A 22060-nucleotide genomic window follows, 5' to 3' on the forward strand; every position below is an offset into this window, starting at 1 on the left:
GAGTATTTAGCTTCTACAGTACTAATTGCACAGCGCGTTTGTTCTAATGCTTCCAAACACAGCTGCAGTGGTCACAGTGCAGACCTTGATCATTTCAAAAAACAAACATCAGCTCAGAGAGCCCCATTTACACACTTCTATCAGGCAAAGAGTCCCCCTAAAGTAGTCTCTGACCAAAACCTGCAGCAAGTTCCTTTGCTAATGAGGTGAAATGCCAGCCCCATTGAAATTAGTAGAGATTTTCTACTGGTTTTAATAGGGCTATTAATTTCTAATGCCCTTGAGATAGCACTTAAAGACATTTACAGTATATGATACAGAAAGAAAATATATATATATTAACAAGAAAATGCAGTGATAATATAAATACGTTTCGATTGGCAGGATAACTGCCCAACCTAATCCCAGCCCATTTAAATTAAGACTGGTCCTCCAGTCTTAACTTTAGCAGCTCTGACAAAATAACCAAACAATCCTGCACGAACACTAAAAGACACCATGAACTTAAAAAATAATAATAATAAACAGATGTATATTTCTACCTGAATTATTTTGTCCTAATGCTGTTAGAAATAACAATGAAAATCAGTATACCTGAAAGGTCTAGGATTTTTTTTTTTGCCTTTTTTTCCCCCTGCTCAGTTACTTTTCCAACAGACTGTTTTAAGGCTCACTGCCTTGACTTGAATTTGTTTTATGCTGCTGTGTGCTACTTGAAAAAAATACCCTTTTTCCTAAATAAGCCCTGAAAATTCACTTACTTTGTTAGAAGCATGTGAAGTAAAGCCCCCGACCCTCAGCTAAACCAACGTGTGTGCCAAACTCGGGGACTGCCTGTAGCTCTCAAACCCCTCTCAAGGGCAGAAGGGGCACAAGCGCTCGGCCCCCCAGACCTCCAGGGGCTTCTGCGTTGGGTCCCACCCTAGGAGCAGATCCTGTAATGTTTCATTCACCGAATCGGCAGTTTGACATTTCGTGACATTTCAATTAAGCCCTTCTATAAAGGCTCATTTGCACTTGTATAAAAACATTAATGAAGTAGCTGTGTTTCGCCTCCTACTAGATCCTGGCTCTGCAGTCGACTGAACGGGTGTTCAATTACTCCCATGCAGAAACATTTGCCGCATTGAGAACATAATTCAATATTAAAAATGGCAACGTAGAAACCTGAATAGGCCAGTTGGGTTTACATTGGCACCGTTTACACTGGAGTTATCCCAGTCTACGCCAGCTGATCTGACCTGACGCATCTACTCTTTCAAAAACATAAGACCACAAGTAGTTATTTACTTAAGAAACTAGAATGTGTCTTTAATCCTTTCTGAAGTATAAATCTTAGGAAAATTACACAAACTCCAAATCATCATTTGTGATTCTCCATACCTGTGCAAAAAGCTCTACTGATTTCTCCTCTACGTGTTAAATTCAGTGGTTTTGAAGCAATTTTTTGAGATGTGAGCAAAAACATACATTCAAAAATCTACCTCCAGGTTGAAAAGCAAGAGAGTTTCCTCCTGATACACTTAAATAAGGCTGGACTACTTTAATGCAATGAGATTAAATGATGAGATTAAAATTTCTGTTAAAATTTCAGCTGAAGAAATTCTAACTCCCTGAAAGTTTCTAGTCAAAGCCCTTTGAAAACAGAATTATAATGGAACTCAGGGCAAACTCAACTGTAGTCAGATACTACAGCAAAAATATTTCCATTTTTCCAGGAAATAAAAACCTCTGAAGTTACCTACCAGGAGCCCAGAAGTTTCCAAAATCATTTACAGCCATTGCTCTTGCACAGGTATTCTCAACGCTAGGCAGCTTTCACAGGGCAAATGAGTTCCAATTACATCTCAGATGAACTATCCCCTCAGCCTTCGGGATGCCTTTCAATAAATTGACCTTAATATTATTACATCTTTAATTGTCTGCTTGTTCTTCCACATTTATAATTGTTTTCATTTAAAAAAATAAAATAATAATGGATAAAAGTGTTGGAGAATTTTTAATTTTTGCCTGCAGTATTCAAATGTAAATTACCTGTTAATACACTAAATTATTTCAATTCTGCTTTGTTTTTGTTATTGTATTGTTTTTAAAGAAAAAAAGATTACCTAACCAAGACATTGAAGGCTGGCAGAAATTTCACTGGCTACATCCCCAAAGTTATTATCTACTTATGTGATCAGTACATAAAAGTCAGTTTAGAATTCTGAGAGAAAAATAAGCTCAACTGATCCCCTTACACAAATTGTTTTGAAATACCTAATTGCTCCATATATACTGTTTTATAAAAAAAGGCTAAGAGCATGCTTACAGACATACTGAGTTAAGTGATGCCTACACATTAAAAGAAACCAGTCACCTGCAAAAAGCTGCTTCTGCATGCATGGGAAGGCTTTGTGAAGTTGTCATGCTTTAAAATATGCTGCTCTTATCATCATCATAAAGGTATATATATCAAATCTATGAACAACAGAAGGATTTTTTTCGTATCAGCAAATTATCTTCCCTGAACGACCTTAAATTTTAAGCAGATAAGTTTTTTAAATTGCAATTAAACATAACTCATTTAAAGTTTACCTACAGTTAAGTTAAAAACGCACACAAATTCAGATGAGGGGGTCTTCTTGTAAGTTCATATCAAAATCTCTGTATCAAAATTAAGCATGAAGGTGATATGTTCTGTATAGATTTTACTCCAGTTCTTAAAAATTATCTCCTGCATAGTCTTTCAAACATGCTGAAAATAACACAGCTCTCTAACCTCTTTTTCTATTTAATGAAGGCATCACAAATTAAAAAAAAAAAAAAAGTCTGGGCCAAGAATAATGTTAAAACACCAGTGACAGTATTATACCAAGAATAAAAAGCACTTCTTGAATTCCTGTTACAGGTTTGATCTGAAAGCCACAAACTGATGAAAAATCTCCCACTAACTTCAGGAAGGAAGAAGTTAGACCTACAGAAGATACAGTGGTTGCTTCCAACAGAAAGAAAAGGAATTTGACTAAAATAATTAGAAAAAAACAGAAGTGGCCGACATTTAAAAGACAAAATAGCAGAGCCAAAAGAGACTTATAGTGTTCTCTTTACTTAAACTATGCCTATGGAAAGAATTTTCAATTTCCATTATTAAAATTTTGATTTGCATTAGAAACTTTTAACAAGTTCTATCTGATGAGAAGTATACATTTTTGGTAGCTATGGAGAAGTTACTTCACATGAAGAAAGGCCTTACTGGAGAGGTGAACAAAAATCCCTGTGTGTAGTAGTAATAGTAAGAATTAAATAGAGGTTTCTAATATATATTTTAAATTAATTCTACTTTAAACATCACAGTTTCAAGCCTGCCTATTCAGGATAACTATCAGTATAAAAAAATCCACGCAATAGCAAGTTATTGTATTATTTAAATGAAACTAGTGCTCTGGCATTCCCAGTCACAAGTGAATAATGATTTCAGCGGCATTCCAACGAGGAAGCTCTTGCTGTCTGACCCAGAGCAGCAAACCTTACCTCCCGACCACCACAGTGCTTGCTAATCTGCCTGCCAAACCTTTGTTTGAATTCCTGTGCCAAGAATCAATCCATCCAGCGACGGCTGCTTATCTTAGGACTGACACCACTATTTTTATCCCAGCACGAAGGATGCAGTTTGATCGTATATACATAGGGAAGCAGCAGTGCTTTGTTTGCACAGGTCATGCATGCGCACACATGTCCTTTTGGGTGTGATTCATCTCGCCTAACTTTAGCCAAGAGTTATCTCACCTAAACTATTTAGAAGGGGAGTTCAGACAACTGATGGAAGAGAAAGACGCCGCCAGGAGGTATCCTCTACAGGTGCTTCTCTTTCCAGAGATCTGCAGAACAGCAAACTAGACACCTAAAATTAGAGGAGATGATTTCCACCCAAGCTGAACACATATATATGTATACATGTGCTTATTTGCGCACACAGCATAAGACAGCTGCTTCCATAAATATGCCATATGCAAGACAGCAGTGACATTAATAAAAACTCTGGACAGAAAATGAACTACTAAATGGGAGACAAAAAAATCAGTTGTGCACATTGGTTATATATAGCTAAATCTTTAGGGCAAGCTCATTTATTACTTCTACCTAAAAAGGAAGAAGAAAAACTAATGTGTGCCATGTTCAAGCTGCAGAACTTGGGAACGAACAGAGAGTTAAGGAAAAGTTATGGGTCTGTATCTTGTCTGGCTCTCTAGGGTGCATCTTTAAATATAAAACTTATTTCCTTATATAAATGTTTTAACATGCAAAAAGAGCATTTGAATGAGCAGTCTAAATGCTCCTGTTGTAACAAACATAGCTCTATTCCTTCTGGGGTATTTAAACAAGGATTCTACGTTATATTTTCCGAAGTTGGGTGATGAAAGCCTACGGTGTTTCCCACTCCCCCCTCCCTTTAAAGGTGTTTTATGTGTGTGCTGGCACATGCACATGGGTGTAAATTCATTTTTTTTTTAAAACTACATATATATATTCTCTATAAATTAAAAAAGATACCATGGTAATCAAACCCAGAAGAGAAAAACAAAACAAATATGTGAGAAGAGAAAAGCAAACCTTGTTTTTAGCATAATCCAAAGTAACATCAAGATTGCAAAGATAGGAGATAAATATATATAGGTATATATATTTAAGTTTATGATTGATTCAGATCAGGCTCTGCAATATTCCCATTCTCTGGAAAGATAGCTGGAAAATTGTTATTAAAAGTCGCTGGAAACTCTAACGTAGCATCAACATTTTGATAGCCCATGTAAGAATTAAACGACTGCTGTGGAAGTACTTGGCTATCAGGCATCTGTATGAATGCCCCTGACTGCGTGGTAGGGGGGACTCTTTGGCCAACTAGTTGCATTTTAGGTTCCCTGGGCTCCAGTTGTTGCTTGCTTTCTTCATCCGTGTCAAGACGGGTTAGCTTTTCTATCCACATGCGAAATTTCTCCTCTGTCTGCCTCTGCATCTCGGCAAAGCAGTTCATGGCCTCTTCCAGGACATTGCCTATGCAGTTCCTATCCCATACGGTGCCCCTGTCAAGCAATCCTGGAATTTCCCTGGTCGCTCCTCCAGATCCCCCAGCACGACTGAAGCCAGCTTTAAAGACATTGAGGCCATTTGATAAGACATCATTAAGCAAGAACATAATATTGTTTATTAAGGCATGTTAACTCAGGAAAATAAAACTTTTCTAATTGTGTCCCTTGGATATGACATCGGGGAGGAATTAGCAAATATTGAATCAACCAACAGTATTAATGTTAAAATAAACAACATTTTACACTCACTGAAGTTATCATAAAGTTTGGCTTCAAAATTATTTTTATTCTAGAATTCTCAGACAACTCTGTCACAAAGGTCTCATTTGTTTTATAAATCAAATTAGTCCAATTCCCTTGCAATTTCAGTTCTGAATTCAACTGAAAGAATCCGAAACATCATGCAACAATAGGTTTACTTCTGTTAAGCTGTGGTCCAAGATGCCACTGTTTAAATGATAAACCTGAATAATTATATGCATTTTACTTAGCTAGTTGAACCCTTTCATAATGGACATACACAAAACCGTACACAAATAACAGAGATAAAGGCTGAAGCAGTGACTGCAGCCTCTAAAGTAGCCAAGCCCAGATCCTACCGCTCTCGGTTTAACTTTGGAAAAAATAGCGAACACCAACGAAGAGAATACACGACACAAACACATACAGAGGAGCACAAAAAGATACACGGACACTGCGCTAATACACGAGGTGAAAGCAGCTTTTGTCAGGTCTGACAGCAGAACCCAGCTCCACCAGAGGAACAACCCACGGGCTCTATCAGGTCAGCGTGACGACGCCGACGCCAGCAGCAGCACACCTCGCACCGACTACAAGCGTGCCCTTAACTGCAGAGCCAGCGGCTGGCCGTGCGGCATTTCTCACGATACTTCTTCTAGCCAGTGCTAAAAACAGGCTGGGCATAGCTGGCAGGAGGATTTTCTCCTTCCATCCATCAAAACAAAAGTTAACGTGACTTTGGGATGTTCAGGAAGAGCTTTAGCAGCAAGAATGCAAGGCCATCCTCATTATCTTACTCTGCTTATTAACAAGAGAAGGCAGCGGTATCTGTATTTTTAAGTTTAAAGTTCACTCGGGAGTCCTCTAGGCAGCAACAAAGCCCCAAGAAGGTCAGGCTTTGCACCTGTTTGATAAGCAATAACCAATGCGTGCACGCTGGCCTAACGCAGGAACGTCACCTAAGGTGGTCCACAACGAGACAAGCACCACATTAACTACACAAAGCAGCTATATAAACTGACAATTTAGTACATAAATACAAAACTCGTGGGATTCTCTAGCTTAAGAATAATAGAAAATATTTTACAAGGGAGAGAAATCATTGCACAACCTAAGCATACTTACTAGTAAAAGCATAAGGCACTAACTCTTTATTGGGATTCCACTGAGCATACGAAATTACAGTATCACTTGAACAATACATTCATTTTAGGACCTATTTAAATGAGGTATACATAAGACCTTCAGTAACAGCTAAACAAAGCCTGGGATTACTCTCTTTTTACTTTCGAGCAGTAGCAAGGCTACCAGTTGAGGGACAAAGACTTTCTATTAAAAAACCTACTTTTGAAGTCTTCTCTCTCAGACATGCTGGAAATTCATCATTCCGGTCCACTGCCCCAAAATAAAACACTTTATAGTAACTACCTTCCATCTCTTTGATGGTATTTAACTAAAAATAATTAAGTAAAATGGTACCTTTTTCCTAAAATGTGGTTCCTTTTGAATATTCAATGTCTTTTTCCCCCTGAAAAAAAGTACTACTTCTGTTCACATACTCCTAGTGTTGAACAGCCAATATGTTTGTATTTACCCTTTTTTAGTCAGGGATCTTATCCCAAGACAAAAGGACTAAACAGCACTCTGACTTCCACAGATTTAAGAGCTGACACCTTTAAGTAATGTTGAGTAAGTTTTAACTGCAATTTAAATTAAAACCACTGCTGACAGTGATATGTGAGATACAATATAGGCAGGCTTTTAAAGTTAAGAATGAATTAGCACAGTCAAAGCTGACAAAACTGTTTTGTAAACTAAAGAGACTATGTACTGAAATATACATTACCCTGTAATGTCATTTTTTTAAAGGCATCATTCATAGTATATCTACAATTTACAGTAGCAGCAAATCAATCTGCTTCAACGGCTTCCCTTGCAGTTCTACTTATAACATACCTTACTCAATTGTCATTTACTGGTGGCCTTTGGTGTTTACAAAAAGTAAGTCTAAAAATGCATTTCTATCAATATTAAAAAGCTAGCATTTATCAAATTGGTCCCCTTGCTAACTGCAAGCTCGCAGCTCTAGTTTTAGAAGTTAGCCAAGACACTATCACCTGCAGAACAGCACCTATGAAACTCCCGTCATCTCTTTAAGGGATCTGTTAATTACTACCCAAATAACGACCACGTCCAAAGTCATTTAATTTAGGAAACCAGACAACACTTAAGAAGTCATGCTGCATCTTCACTGCAATCAGCACTGGTGGACAATACCTAGCCATTATCCTATCCTGCCCTTCCAAAGGGGGAGCTGACTCCAAATCACTCCGATTTTTCCCTGTTCTTAGATTTGCCATTCTGCGTTCCTCCAACAAAATTCACCCCTTGCAAGATGCTTCAGCCAAGGTCTGTGCACTAACCTTCGGAGGAAGTAAACTGGCTCAGATTCCCTCACACGCATCGTGCTCCTCTCTTCAGATTTCTGTGTATTAAAAATCCTTTTTTTCCTTCTTCAAACACATGAGTTGCAACATCTTTTTTAAGATCAGTACTTCAAACGTAACAGATTTTTGAAAGTCTAAAACGTGAGTCATCCCTATTTCAATTCAGACCTCGAGTTGTAGAAAGCACAATGGCTGTGAAAGGACCATTTTTTCATATTATATTTAAATTTTTTTAAAAACCCTTTACTTCTTCCAAAGAAAAGTGTTTACAAAGAAATAAATGTTGATTTCCAGCCTTGCTCTCATGCCAATATCATTTGGAGTTAACTTGCATGATCAAACCTGAAAGCATTTAAAGGGAAACCTTTCAATAGCAGCAAGTCTAGAAGAATTTATTTTAGGACTTGAAGATCATCCTCTTACGCCCAAAGCGAATGCTATCTAGTTTTTGTTACAGCATGGTAAAACCCTACGGCCAATGGAGAGGCTCAATTGTTAAGATATAAGAAATTATTCCTCACCTGCAGTAATTCAAAAATCACGGCATTAAACGAAATAAAGAGCCCGAACTGCTTGAGTCAGTGAGAAGATTCTCATTAGCATCCACAAGGTTTAGGCTGACCCTGTATTTTCAGGTTTCCAGCAATGCTTCGTTACCCTGTATTATTTTAAGATTTTTGTTTTTCAGGTTTCCAGCAATGCTTTGTTACCCTGTATTATCTTCTAACTACTTGCGCCTTCCCAAAACTTTGAGGACGCTCAGAGCACAAAGCTAAGCGCGCTAAAACAGCTTTCCGTTCAGGAAAACAACCTAAACCGCTTTGCCCATCCCAACAAGAGGGCCCATGAACCTGTCACTGCAGGGGGGGCGCTGGGAGCCGCCAGCCCGCAGCTCCGCGGCGCCTGCAAAGCCCGCAACGAGCGCAGGAAGCGTTTTTGGCCGCCCTTGTCCCATCTCTGCAGGGGATGGTTTTCCCTTGGACTAGCAGACTGCTTCCCACAAACCATCGCTGTTCCTGTTTAAAGGAAAACTGCAATCTGGCAGGTACACGTTGTGCCTAATCCCAGAAGGACAGCTCTAGAGTTTTGCCGTCTTAAATGTAATTTGGTGCCAGGTGGGTGATAGCAGCTACCAAATAAATAAAGGTCACTGTTCTCCAAGATGGGTTTTGCACTCCCACATCTTGCAACCCAGATAAAACCAGGCCTTGGTTTAATAATCATTAAATCTACAGGTTCCTCCATCAGCCACAATGGGACCTTTTCACTGCACACCTCTCACGGTGAGACCTGGAGCTCAAATACTGAGGAGCCAATTGACACAGAAAAGTACCCTGGCGTGCCTTCAGATCTCAGCACTGCAAGTCTGAAGTCTAGGCAGATCTGAAAATACCAGGTGGTACCTTTCTGGGTCACAAGGTACTTTACAACTTTATAGAAAAATGAAAACAATATACCCTGGGGGATTTTGTACTGGGGGTGGTTGGGTTCTTTTGGGAGTAGAGGGGCTGAGCTGTCCCAAAACTCAGTGAAAGAAAGTTTTCTTACACAGGCTTTACATTAGGTTCTATTGCCCAGCAAAGTGTAAATAGAGTAAATAAAAAGGCACAGAACTATGAAAGCTAGAGGTCTGGCTAGCTACTAAAATGGTAAAAATAATTTTAGAGTCTCTATTAAAATTTTACTGCACAATAATTATAGGAGGATTATGCCTTTCCCAGACTTTCCAATAATAAACATTAACTTCCTTTGTGCAACCTGCTTCCTAGCAATATGTGGGAAAAGTGCCAGTTCTCCTGGTGGCAGGATCGCTCACCATAACCAAGCCAGTTAGAACAGTGATCATTATTTGTAAAATCTGATGCAAATATTCTAAATAACTCTATTCTAGCAAACATTAATTCAGAAACTTAAGATTAATTATTGCAGTTTTCCTTTCACTCTTCTTGCCTTATGTAAGCTTAAACTTATCTCCAAACAAACTTCTAGCACAGAAGGCAAAAAGTCATGTAACCCAGTAAAAATTGGCAAGCCAAAAAGTTTATTTTTATGTGATTTTATTTTTGATTGCCATACGATGGTGGTTCTATGGTATAATATTCTGCAAGAGTAGTTCACACAAAATCCTGTCCATGGCACTTGGGCTAATAAAATAACAAAGACTCAGCAGACAAGAACTTGAAGAATTCAACTTTCTTTCACTAATAACATCATAAGAAGGCCCCTAAAATTTGCTGCCTCCCATCTTTTAACATGGATGTGTGGGAAAATCAAAAATATAGAAATTATAGATCCTTACGACATAGGAAAATGGTAACAGCTTTGTCTAAAACGCTGAAAATTTAGATTTGGAAACAGCTTGGGCACCTGTGTAAACGAATTCATATTTCTGTCCCCAAATAGGTGACCATCAGCAACCTGCAAGAATTTACAATAAGGCTAAGTAGGTTTGTCATGCACTGAAACGGAGAGCTGAAAGCACAGTGAAAGTGCAGTAGTGAACAGGGCCTTACTATAACACAGGCAAGTGGTATGCCATGTTATTTCGAACACAGCTGCAGAGCTGTGGTCTTAATATATTAAAGCAAAGCTGGCCACTTATCTTAAGAATGTATTTATTAGATTATCACCATCTAATGGGATTTAACAGCACTGACAGGAATTCATATAGGCTTACAAAGGAAGAGATCTGAAAATTCCAGAATTCAAAGATAGTCCTTCCTCCAATTTACCATTTCTACACTTTGTTGGTATGCAAAAGTGCACTGAAACCTCAGAACAGATTTTAAAATTTGCCCATATCTTGTTAATATACTGCAGTCTTCAAATTTACAGAGCTGCAGTTCTGGTTTTTCTCAAGTGTCACTCATCTAATTTAGCATGACAGCTGAGAAACGATGTCAGATGCGTTACAGTTCAGTTTAAAAAACATCCTCTACCTGGTATCTCTGCAGTGATTGTCTTGCTGCTCCCTGAAACCTCTTCATCATCATCTGATGAACTCGTGCTCGAGTCACACGTCAGGTCACTATCACTGGTACTGCTGTCCTGCAGCAGGTTGTACTTCTTGCGAGCAGCTGCCTCCCGCTTCTGTCTTAACAGCCGGATTCTTTCTTTGTGCTTTTGGCTTCGGTGACCTTTTACCTTGGTAACTCGACCATTCTGCTTATCGCTAGACTGTCGGTTTTTCTTGGCAGCCATTGTTGAAGTTTCGCTTTCGGACCTGGATCGCCTGGATTTCCTCCCAACTACAGCCCCAGACACCCCCGAAGGGTCTCCCTCTACAGCAGCTTCAGCTTGACAGGGCTCATTCTCTTCTGTGGAAGACAATGTGTCTGAGTCAGCCAAATGCCCACTGGAAGAAGGGGAAAGCATGCAATGATTAGAAGAGTCACTCTCATAAACTCGACCACCCGTTGGCTTATCGCTCTCCGTGGATGCCAGCTGAGACTCCGAGGAGTCTCGCCTCAGTTCCATCAGTAAGCAAGGCATCGAAGAGAGCACCGCAGAGTCTGACGCAGCGGGCACACCGTCCTTCTGAGGATGTGGCTCCAGTTCTAAAGGTCTGTCTTCATCAGGAGCGGTCTCCTGCTTCTCGGAAGCCTTTGGAGGAACTTCCGAATCGACAAGTTCTTCTGCTTTTCCCACCGCCTCCATCTTCATTTCAGAACGCCGAGGTTCTCCTGGTCTCAAAGCATGGAGCACGCGGACTGGAAGACTGGGTCAACTAGATATGGTTTTCAGCAACAGCAGCCTGCACAAGAACAGAACAGTGAGAATCATTTACCCAAAGAACTCACTCAATCAACTTGTTGCTTTCAATCACAGAGAGCATTGCTCAGCACCACACTGTTTTTTTCCTTTACTTTTTCCTAGTGAACTCATCCCATTACACCAATCTACTCTTCCTTTTACACGCTTCTGAAAAACAGCACTGGAATCACAGTAAACATTTCTCATCTCACTAGATCAAAACAGATCAGGAAAAATATTTATGAACTTTTCCTTTATAAAGATTTAAACAGTGTATTATAAGCAACATATGCTAAACTTCCTTACCTAGACCTTTAAACGTTTTAATGAAGAACTTTAGTACTTATAAACAAAGCTGGAGCGAAAACTCCCAGACTCGTAGCCATCTGCCTGGAGAGCCCAGAACATCGTCCAGTTTCCATATTTATGAGAAATCTCTTTGCAGTTGATCAGGACTCCAAACTTTATAATCTAATGTTTTTAAGATAATTTACAAAACTTACAGTACGAACGTGAGCCACGTGTAAAGACCTATCAGGAGCATCTAAAACGCCGCCCAGTGCTCCTTGAAAGGCTCCCGTACACGTCCTGGTTGTACAAGAACCTACAGGCTGACCTACTTTCTCTTAAGTCTGCCAGGAGAACAGCATCAAATAGTATGGGCTGCAAGCAGCAGACAGTATCCACCCACACCACTATTTTACTTTAAATTATGATTTAATAAATTGCATTGCTTCAGCACAAGTACAAAAAACAAGCTATTTTTCTGATTAATAACTTGCGCATTATCAACTAGGCAGCACTTAGAGCACCTTCAGAGAATTATAAAAAAAAATTTTTAGCAGTACAATATTTATCATTTTATCTTAATTTTTCACACTCTGCCTTCAACCCAAATTTTCATTTGGAATTCAATGCAAGAAAAAAGCGAAGGAAGTTCTCTCAGTTACCACATTCACTCGCAGATTAATTGTATGGAACAAATGGTTCATGGGTTTAGAAGTACAGAAAACAACAAATTTATGGCACTTCAAAAAAAAAAAAGCATAGACACATAAGGAAAAGCAATATTAAGCTTTACTATTTTAAAGCAGCATTTGTGCAGACAAGGGCAAATAGGACTTGAGCAGCCTAAGAGAGCATGGATGGTTCAGAGAGATTTTTCTATGCCCTGACAATCCTTCTTGTTTCCCCATCTATCCCAAACTGCCTGTAAGTAATGCTGCTACCTGTAGCACATAGTAAGGCTGCTTCCCTGGTTCAAGATGCTGTGGGTTGTGCTGTCTGCACCTAACCCACTTCAAAACTTCACTTTCAAAAGAATATTAAAGTAGAGGTCGTCTCTCCTTCAGGCAAATGAATGAAATGCTAGATGACGCAAGGGATTTATGAAAATAAATATGGGAAACGCCAGTTAAGGAAAGAAAACTTAGTTAATAACAAACAACAGAAGAAAGGCACAGGTGACAACTCTAGGTATACTAAATACGAAAAAGGAAACAAAAACCAAGTAGAAACACCGTTTCACATAAAAAGTAAAAGAATGGAATAAGTTTAAAATAAAGGAAAATATATAGAAGAGAAAAATGTTCCCAATATTTGCACTGAGAAAAAATCTCTTGAAACCAGCTTAAAAGAAGAATTTTTGGAGATGGTAATTTAATGTAGGTAATAAATACCACGTAAGAGCCCATTTATTTACCAGGCCACAGCACAGTATCAACAAACCCACATGATGAATACACCTTTGAGACAACGGCATCCCAACGCTGTAATAAAATCAGTATTCCTACATATTTCATCTGCAAATCTACATTACCGAATAATTTTCCTAGGAGACATGAAAGCGAAGCAGAGATTTGATGAATATATAACTCTTGGCAAGCCATTCACAGCGGGGTACGCACTGTATCTGCTAGTGCAACTCCCAGCTTTTGCTTGGTAATACACTTTGAACAGAAAAATACCTTTCCTAGGAACTTTGAAATGTGATTTCTACTCATGCAAGAACAAACTTGGTTGCTCAAACACATACAGAAAGAATAATAACCTGGCCAAAAGAAATGCGTTTTAAAATTCAAACTGGTAACTACAGGACAGCTTCTGCAGCCTTCACCCTTTTAGCCAGGGGAGCCCAACACAGAGCTAAAGGGTGGCACAAATTGACTAGGGATTTTTTTCTCGCAAGCATCCTACCCAGGAACATCATCTACTCACAGCCCCCAAAGGGAACATAAGGATATCACTACTTGACTTCCCATCTCGCTGGTCTATCACACAAAAAAAAAAAAAAAAAAAAAAATTACGTTTCATCTACATGTTGCAACCTTGCTTAGAGTCTAATTCCAAAATAGAGCTTTTTATTATTATGTAGGATCTTGCTTTGTCAACTCAAACCATACCGGACCTCTTTTCACTCAGGCTGCAATAACTTGATAAAAATTCCAAGCTTTAACAACCCAAATGCTGACCATCACGGAACCACAGGACAGTTTCTGTACAAAGGGTCTGGTCCAGAGCTCTCTGCTCCCAGCTCCTGCCCACCCAGCGCAGGACCCGTGAGATCGGGCTGGCCACAGCCTGGTCCTGTCAGACTTCTGGCACGTCTGTGGGCAGACCCCACAACCCCTCGGCACCCCCATTCCTGTGTTTGTGCCAGCTGGACTCCGCCCTGTGACCACAACCTGAAGCAGCTGAGCAGATTGCCACCACCTGCCTACCCGGTCCATCTCCCACCAAGCTGACTACCAGAAGGGTACACGTGCCCCTCTCAGAGGTCCCGACGGTCCCGGCATACCATACCTGCTGCTCAGACGTGACCCGTCCTTCCTAAATGCACGACGGCTGCTTCCAACCACATCTGCACCCCTCGCGTGCCTGCGAATGGCCTCCAGGAGGATTGCTGCGTAACGCTGCTGGGCACCACGGTGAGGCCAACCAGCCTGGAGCTCCCCGGATCCTCCTCCCTGCCCTTCCTGACCAAGGGACTGCCATTTGCCTCGCGCCCGTCCTCAGCAGCCTCCCCCAGACACCAGGAGCCTTCACGGACGGTAGAGATGGTACCAAGGACATCCAGCAGCCTCATCATCCACGAACGCAAGTCTGCCCTGCTGGCTTACGTGATATTCCTAGCTTCGTCTGCAGTAATTCCGGTGTTACTGCGTATAAAAAACTGTACATTTATCTTGGGGGAAGAAGGTTTGTCGTGATTCAAACAGACTTTGCCGTAGGGAAGAGTGCAGACAGTGTGGGGGTAAAATATCTATGCCAAGGAAAGTCACATCTCAAAGAAGAAAAAAAAGATTGATTTAGCCCTATTGGAGGAACGTATAGATCATAAAGAGAAATAGACTGTACTGAAAAACTCCCGTCCCTTCTTGTCACTCTCTTTTCTTGCAATGGTATTAATAAAGGTGATCTCAAGGTAACACAAGAAAAAGAACAGTTGTCTTCTTAAACAAGAACATAGCACTGGAAAATAAGCTGTGGTGCTTACAGACACAGATGGATACTTAATTAGATATTGCTCAGAAATGTCATTCTCCTTTTTCAGATGCACAGATATTGACCCAAAAAAGCAATTCTGTAAAAACTTCTGGGCTAGCTTTTTTCAGCAAATTATTTTATCTTCCAACCACACATAGCAAGTACCAGTATGTGGAAACCTTTATAAACATCTACCTGCACATGAGAAATACTTTCGGGTCACGGACTCACTTGTAAAGGCACACAACTTGCTCTCTTTGAAAACTGCACTTTTGCGAAGAAAGCCAGGAGGATTCCAAAGGTCAGATGAGAGACAGCCCAGCCAGTCTAACAGCTCACTGCCACTCGTCAAGATGTTTTTTACCTGCTGCTTACGAGTGGGCAGTCCTGCTCTCTCCTTCGCACCAAAGCTGGCTCAGCCTTTCTTGGGTAGATTCACTTCAGCAGGAAAAAAAAAAGAAAGTGTATATATATATAAGAAATTTTCTGCCAGAGCTGGCAGTAAGACTAGGAGAGGGAGGGCATGGAACAAAGCATCCCTTCAGATATAAACAAACCTGACAAAAAGATGCCTGCTGTTTGGTCTCATCACACCTTGAACTCACAGGTTCCAAATCCCCACAGGAGGGACTGCCGAGTGTTTCTTTCACAGCACTGTTTGCTCTGAGATTTTTGAAGATAAAAAATAATTAAAAAGTAAAAAAGTGAAATTTAAACAGAGGTATTAGTAGTTCCTAAAGAACAGCTATTGTGGAATTTATGCTATTAACATATTCTACTGCACAAATAATTGTATCAAGGACAGTGTGGATGCTCTTAATCAATAACTGGCCACATGTGCATCCTTCATAACATTTTTGTTTTGCTTTCAGCAAAGCAAATGTCCTTCAGAATTGTAAATCCTGCCATGTCAGTAGGAAATGAGTTTCACCCAAAACAAATGGTAAGGCCTGACATACTTAACAAACATCATGATAGCCTCATCTTCATTGTACGTTGTCTTTTTAGGTGTTATTGAACTGATTCATGACAAAGAATGAAGCCAGCGCCCTCTCAGCAGCTGTGGGTACGACAGACTCAGAAGAACTAAGTGCCTCGTAGCAGCTCGCTCTTAAAAGTCACTTTAGAGCACAGAACCACAGAACATCCTGAGTTGGAAGGGACCACAAGGATCATCAAAGTCCAACTCCTGGGTCCCCAAAGGACCACCCCAAAATCAGACCATGTGTCTGAGAGCATTGGTCCAACGCTTTTTGAGCTCTGCCAGGCTCAGTGCTGTGGCCACCTCCCTGGGGAGCCTGTCCCAGTGCCCGACCTTTCCCCTGCTTATGACTGTTCTTTCACCAGTTCCAGCAATTGCTTACATTAAAAAATACGTATCTAGCAAAATACTGTCCTTCAATGCCATTTTAGCATTGAAAGAAAAAAAGGTTGAACAACCCACCTCCTCGTACCACTAGCCATTCATTCACAAGCTATAATTTGAAAAGGTACATTACTCGTTTAGAAAACGGAGCTAACTAAAGCAGTCTGCCCAGAGGAAATACACCTCACAGCTCCAGTTTTCATCTAAATGGTTTTACATTTATATAGACCTAAAGAATACAGTGGCTCAAACTTCCATAAACAATGATTTCTATCAGCAGTGGATTATCTCCCATTTACCCAAAGCAACTGAGCATGGATGGAGTAAGAGGTAAACAAGTTATAGACAAATGTATACAACTTAGCCCAATAAAATTGTGTAAAAGTCTTTTTTTTTTAACATTAAAAAATGTAAACATTCTGGCAAGAGCAGCAGGAGCTCTGAATCAAGCACTTCTTTAAGGACGGGGAGATGGGAAGGACAGAATCAGCACACAGCCTGGATACTGAGGAGCTGACCGTAACACCCAAGACTAATTCATACTAACAGAACAATAACTTGGACAAACACCAAAGTTGTGCCCACTTGTGACAGAGAATCACACGACTCTGGATAAGTGGAGTTCCAGTGACTGGCCACTTCCTAATGTTTGCCTAAGACCTTTGCAGGTGTACCCACATATTTGCCATGCCTTCTTTTCTACTGTAACCTGCTTCCGCACCATTAACATCCATCAGGCTTCCTAATGCAGCAAACTCATCAGTGCCATTCTCGTACCAACACTACGCGTGGATGTTCCCAACAACAAAATGCCTAAGTAATTAAAAACTAATCAATCCACAGGATTAGACCACTATAAAAAACCTAACTTGCACGATGACAAACAAGGAAGCAGCGATGCTTTCTGGACTGCTGTCTTTTGTACTCCTCCACCTCCTCCCCAGGGATACCGCACATTCTTAGCACATGCCTTTTATTTCCCTCTAAGTGTCACACATACCTCTGCACTTAAAACAACACAGCTGCAAACAGGACTCAATTTACCTCAAGACAGTTGACTCAGCGCTGTGTGGATGTGCGTGCACGATGCTCTAGAGCAGATTTTTCATAACACTGAGCCACCCCCGCACGGATACTGTGTAATTTATATAGTGTTCCTTTGAAAATGCTGCCCCGAAGCTGACTCACGAGCATACCTAATTCTACCTAAGGCACATTTCTGGGAGTGGAGTTGGCTCTTTATCAGATGATTCATAAATCAGGCCTGGTAGCAACCCTAAAGAATAGGACCCTTTCTGCAAGGGACGTGGTAAGAGAATTGAGGTGTGAAACAAAAGAAGAAAGGATTAAAGTAATGCTCTGTTTCAACTGGTTTTGCATAAACAAACCGAGGTTAAAAATAGGCTGCTCCTACTGCGGGCTCAACAGGCTGCTATACAAATTATTCAAGGCGGAATAAAAACGACAAGCATATGTATTAAACAAAGGTTCATGAAGCATCCTTTGAAACCTTTAAAAGCAACATTTTCCATTGTTAATAAGAAACAAGGTTTTACATTTAAATACAGGTCTTTGCATTATAATGTTTAATGCACACATCCTGCCTCTTCCAAATAAAATAAACTGTACAAATAAAATAAAGTAACTACCAGCTATGGGTTACTTTACAAGCTGACACAGCCTTCCAGAAACATTCACCAGCTGCATCAAAATCCCACAAAAATCACAGTCCTTGTAAAAATAAACCCATTAGCATACAGATAAAGGCACATTTACCCTTCTAAAATACCAGTTCTTCCTCAGAGCATAACTGTTTTTCTTCCAAGTGCACAGTGATCTAAAGTCTACAGCACTCTCTACTCCATAAATTACAGAGGGCATATTTTTATTACTACCTGTTCCTAAAAATTTAAGAGTTTCACTCAGATTTTCTTTATTCTTTCAATAAAACTAGTGGTAGAAATCCATGCTAGGAGAGCCATGTTTCATTTCTTTTTCTCTCTGCCATATATTCGCTTGCACAAGATCACCCTACTGAGGATAGCCATAGAGATGTACTATCTTTTTGTAAGACTTTGAGTTTAACAAACTTTCCCATTTTACCTACCCGTTTCTATAACTCAAAAGAAATGTATTCTGTGCTTCCTCCGTTGGTTCATGCCATTTTAAATAAGCACACCTCTTCTCCAGAAATGTTGGTCCGTTGTTCTACTGTGGTCAATACAGCAATGCTCACAGAAATGCCACATCTTAAATTGTTTGGGAACAACAGTAACGCTTCAATCCCGGTCTTCAGAGTGCAGATTTGCTTTCTATTAAGAACGTTTACCTGTAAAAGCCTGAAAGTAATCACACACTGCATTACCCGATAATAGCTCAAAAGGCAAGAGCAATGTAACTTTGAGGTACGAGTCATCTCACTGCTGTCTCCGGCAAAATCAAAGCTGATCCAGCACAGACAGGCACAAACGAACACTCTGTACCCTGCTGCTGCTGCTATTTGGAAAAAGTGAAGCAGCAGCGAGTGCTGTGGGATACTCATACGGCAGCTCCACAAGTCCTTCAGCCTCTCCAGCAGCTCAGTGCCACTGTGAGGAGGCAGAACTGCCCACCTGCTGCTCCGTCTGCGATTCGACCTCCCAGGAGGGAGCTCCCCACCTTATCACAGGGCCAGGGGACTAAACGAGATCAGAGAACTGCACTCCAGGAGAGCAACGTGAGCAGCCTAACGCAAAGGACCTGCAGCGAGGGACAACACTGGACAATTCACCTGATCTTGCAAAACATCACCCTGTAATTAAACAATCCTTGACGCGGGGAGCACAGACACTTTCAATAGGGAGAGCTGTTTTGTCAAGTTCTGTGCCACTGCTCCCTTCCAGTTAGGGGTCTTCCTGCTGCAGGAACCACGCTGACTCCTGCACTCCTCCTGCAGCTGGTGCAGCACACGAAGGGAATCACCAGCAGCTCACAATCTCTCAAAGCTATCTAAAAGACGAAGTCATTCAATGAACTAGCACTGGTATCAATTTGACAGCCATCTGTCTTTAACAAAGATGAGTTAACAGGCATATTAAGCAAATTTACAGTCTGCAAGTATTTTACACATCTTTGTCACATATTAGTATGAAGGGAGTAAACACAAACCAAATTTCGTGTATTTTAAAACTTGAAATACTTTAATTCAATGCCAATACTGTTTTTTCTAAAGCCAGAATCTTCCTGCCACATGTGGAAGTGACATAAACGTTTTATGGTCTGGACAGCAGAAGAACTAGGTGACAAGCCCAGACTCTACACAAAGGCTGGAAAAGATCTATAAGCCAGACCCTCACCTCAAGTCATTTCCTCATCCGCAAGTTATTAGCATTCATTTTTTGACTTAACTGTTAAGCTAGAAGTGCAAAATCTAAATGCTGTGACATGAAATTGCAGTAGGCATACTACTAAAAAATGAATAGTATCAGTACACTAAAGAGAAAGTCATGCAGTCGAATTATGAAAATTTTAGCAACAGTAGACATCAACTGCTGTTGGGCTGTTATTGACAACAAAGTCTCTTTTTTTAAAACTAGTAATAAGAGATACCAATTTATTTTGGTGTCTAACAGATTGCTGACGTAGTCTTTACACATCCAACATGCTCCACTGAAGGAAGCGCTCATGACGCTGCTCTGTTGTGACCTAAGGACCCAGTAAGCCACAGACAGAGCTCCAGCAGAAACAGCCTGCTTGCCTTCTCGCTAAGAAAGTTCACCTGTGCTGCTGGACTGTAACCAAGACCACAGCTCAGAAGACAGCCAAACCTTTAGTCTGTATTTTCACAAATCCTAACGCACTGCTCCCTATTTGAGGTTTCCTAAGAAACTACTGTGACAAAAGAAATGGGAAATTCTCACGCGACGCAGCAGCCGTAGATGTGTGGACGCAGGCAGTCAGCAAGAGACTGGGGCACGATCTGTTACAGCAGGAGAACAGAGCACGTAAGGAAAAAGGACAGGAGAGGGTTAATTAGCTTTTGACAGCCAGCAGGTGAATAAATTAGTAGGAAGTACGCAGGTTGGTTCTACAACTGAACAAAAGCTGCTCTGGGTATTTCTAACACACAACTGACTGGGTCAGAAGCCAGCTGCATGTGCATTATGAATAATGCTTTTAATGCTGTTTTTACTATCAGATACTTCCTAAAGCATTTACTTCCAGCTGGCACAGGTGAAGAAATCAGACCTTTGCTAGGACAGGACAACAGACAGACCAGGAAACAGGCATTTCTTTCCCACAATGTACAGAAGACTTTGCATATATTTGACTACAGGGATTAAATATCATTCTCGGTAAGAGAACACCGAGTTATCAACTATAAAGAGAGCAAAAGAAAACTGGAGGGTAGTTTTCATCAGTATCATGCAGGTATTAACAGAAAAAAAGCCTCACCCTTAACTAAAAACACTATTTACCCCCAAATGATTTTTGCATTATTGTTCTTTACTTAAGAAAAAAAGCTCAGCTGGAAAAGCTTTCTTAAGAATAATGCTAATAACTAACAATAGCAGATGTGTAAGTAACATACATACAACTTTCCTAGCAAAAGGAGATGTAGAAATAAAAACAGTGTTAAGTCTGGAATATTTATTAAATCCCACTGTGTTCATCCAACACAGCCCTATCATTGATGTAGCTTTACGAATTCCATAGGAACAATAAAATTCACTACAGGTGTCAAGCAGAACAAGCACTTTCACCTTATAATACAAAAAAAAAAGAGAAATCAAGCATCTTATTAAAACAACTTTTAAATTATGTGAGATTTACAGTTTCATAAGCCCTCAAAAATTAGCTAATTGTGATATGATACTCACTAGATTTCCCTAGCTTAGTTTTGCTGTATTCAACAATTTCTGGAGTTTCTGTGATTATAGTGGGCTGGTAAAAGCTGTAGATCAAGCATGGCCTGGGATCCAAAGCCTGTGAATTGCCTTTGACATGACTTATTAATATCAGTAACCGAGTCATAGAAAACAAAACTTAATTTCATTTAAAAAAAAATAACAAATTTATTTTTAACTCCTCATATTCTATGCAATGCTGATCCAAAGGTACTACGAGTTCTGGAGGAACCATAGCTATTGACAACTCAAACTGTATTTATAAGTAATTCAGCTCGTGGACACCGTTGCCTACAAGCACGTTCTTCCCCACACGACAACTTCATTTCCAAAAGATATCCTGTGAAATGCAACGAGGCCTCAGGCTACCAGCATTTCATCCAGCTTACTTCCTTAGCAGAGTCTCTAAAAAAAACAACCCTTATCTTACATTGTATTCCTAACGAGAGTACTCGGGATTAACAGACAGCTTCCTGGCCCAGCCTTTATCACTCTTCTTCCCTAAAATTTTGCTTGTACCAGGTTACTTAGATGTCTCTATAGCAAGAGCTGGCATTCCCACAGAGCAAGAACTGGGAGAGTAAACTGAGGAGTCGGGAGATTTCCAGCTGATTAGAAACCATGGTACAAGAGAACCGTGCTATCTTAATCTTATCTGGCTATCATGTTAAGTTGCTTCTTTTTATTTCAGCAAGTTTGACAGGACTGTTGGAGCATACGGTGCAAACTGCTATCATGGAAACGTAATATTCCCAATGAAAAACCAATTACTGAAATGTTAGAAACTACTCACAGACAACCGGCATTGCAAAG

General features: G+C 40.3%; 1 protein-coding gene across 5 annotated transcripts in view; it reads right to left on the reverse strand.

Moving 5' to 3' along the window:
* The window catches only part of CZH18orf25 (chromosome Z C18orf25 homolog), a 43570-nt gene that overhangs the window by 17067 nt on the left and 4443 nt on the right, over positions 1–22060 (reverse strand). For 3 of the 5 annotated variants that reach the window (XM_040540928.1, XM_040540929.1, XM_040540930.1), the window contains one exon: positions 10696–11510. In XM_040540928.1, the coding sequence (XP_040396862.1) occupies positions 10696–11419 (724 nt within the window). In that variant the 5' untranslated portion in view covers positions 11420–11510. Of the gene's footprint in view, positions 1–4665; positions 5128–10695; positions 11511–18468; positions 18696–22060 lie in introns of those variants that run through there. The other 2 variants (XM_040540931.1, XM_040540932.1) reach the window with 2 other exon arrangements.

The sequence above is a fragment of the Cygnus olor genome, chromosome Z (genome assembly GCF_009769625.2).
Source record: "Cygnus olor isolate bCygOlo1 chromosome Z, bCygOlo1.pri.v2, whole genome shotgun sequence".
Lineage (NCBI taxonomy): Eukaryota > Metazoa > Chordata > Aves > Anseriformes > Anatidae > Cygnus > Cygnus olor.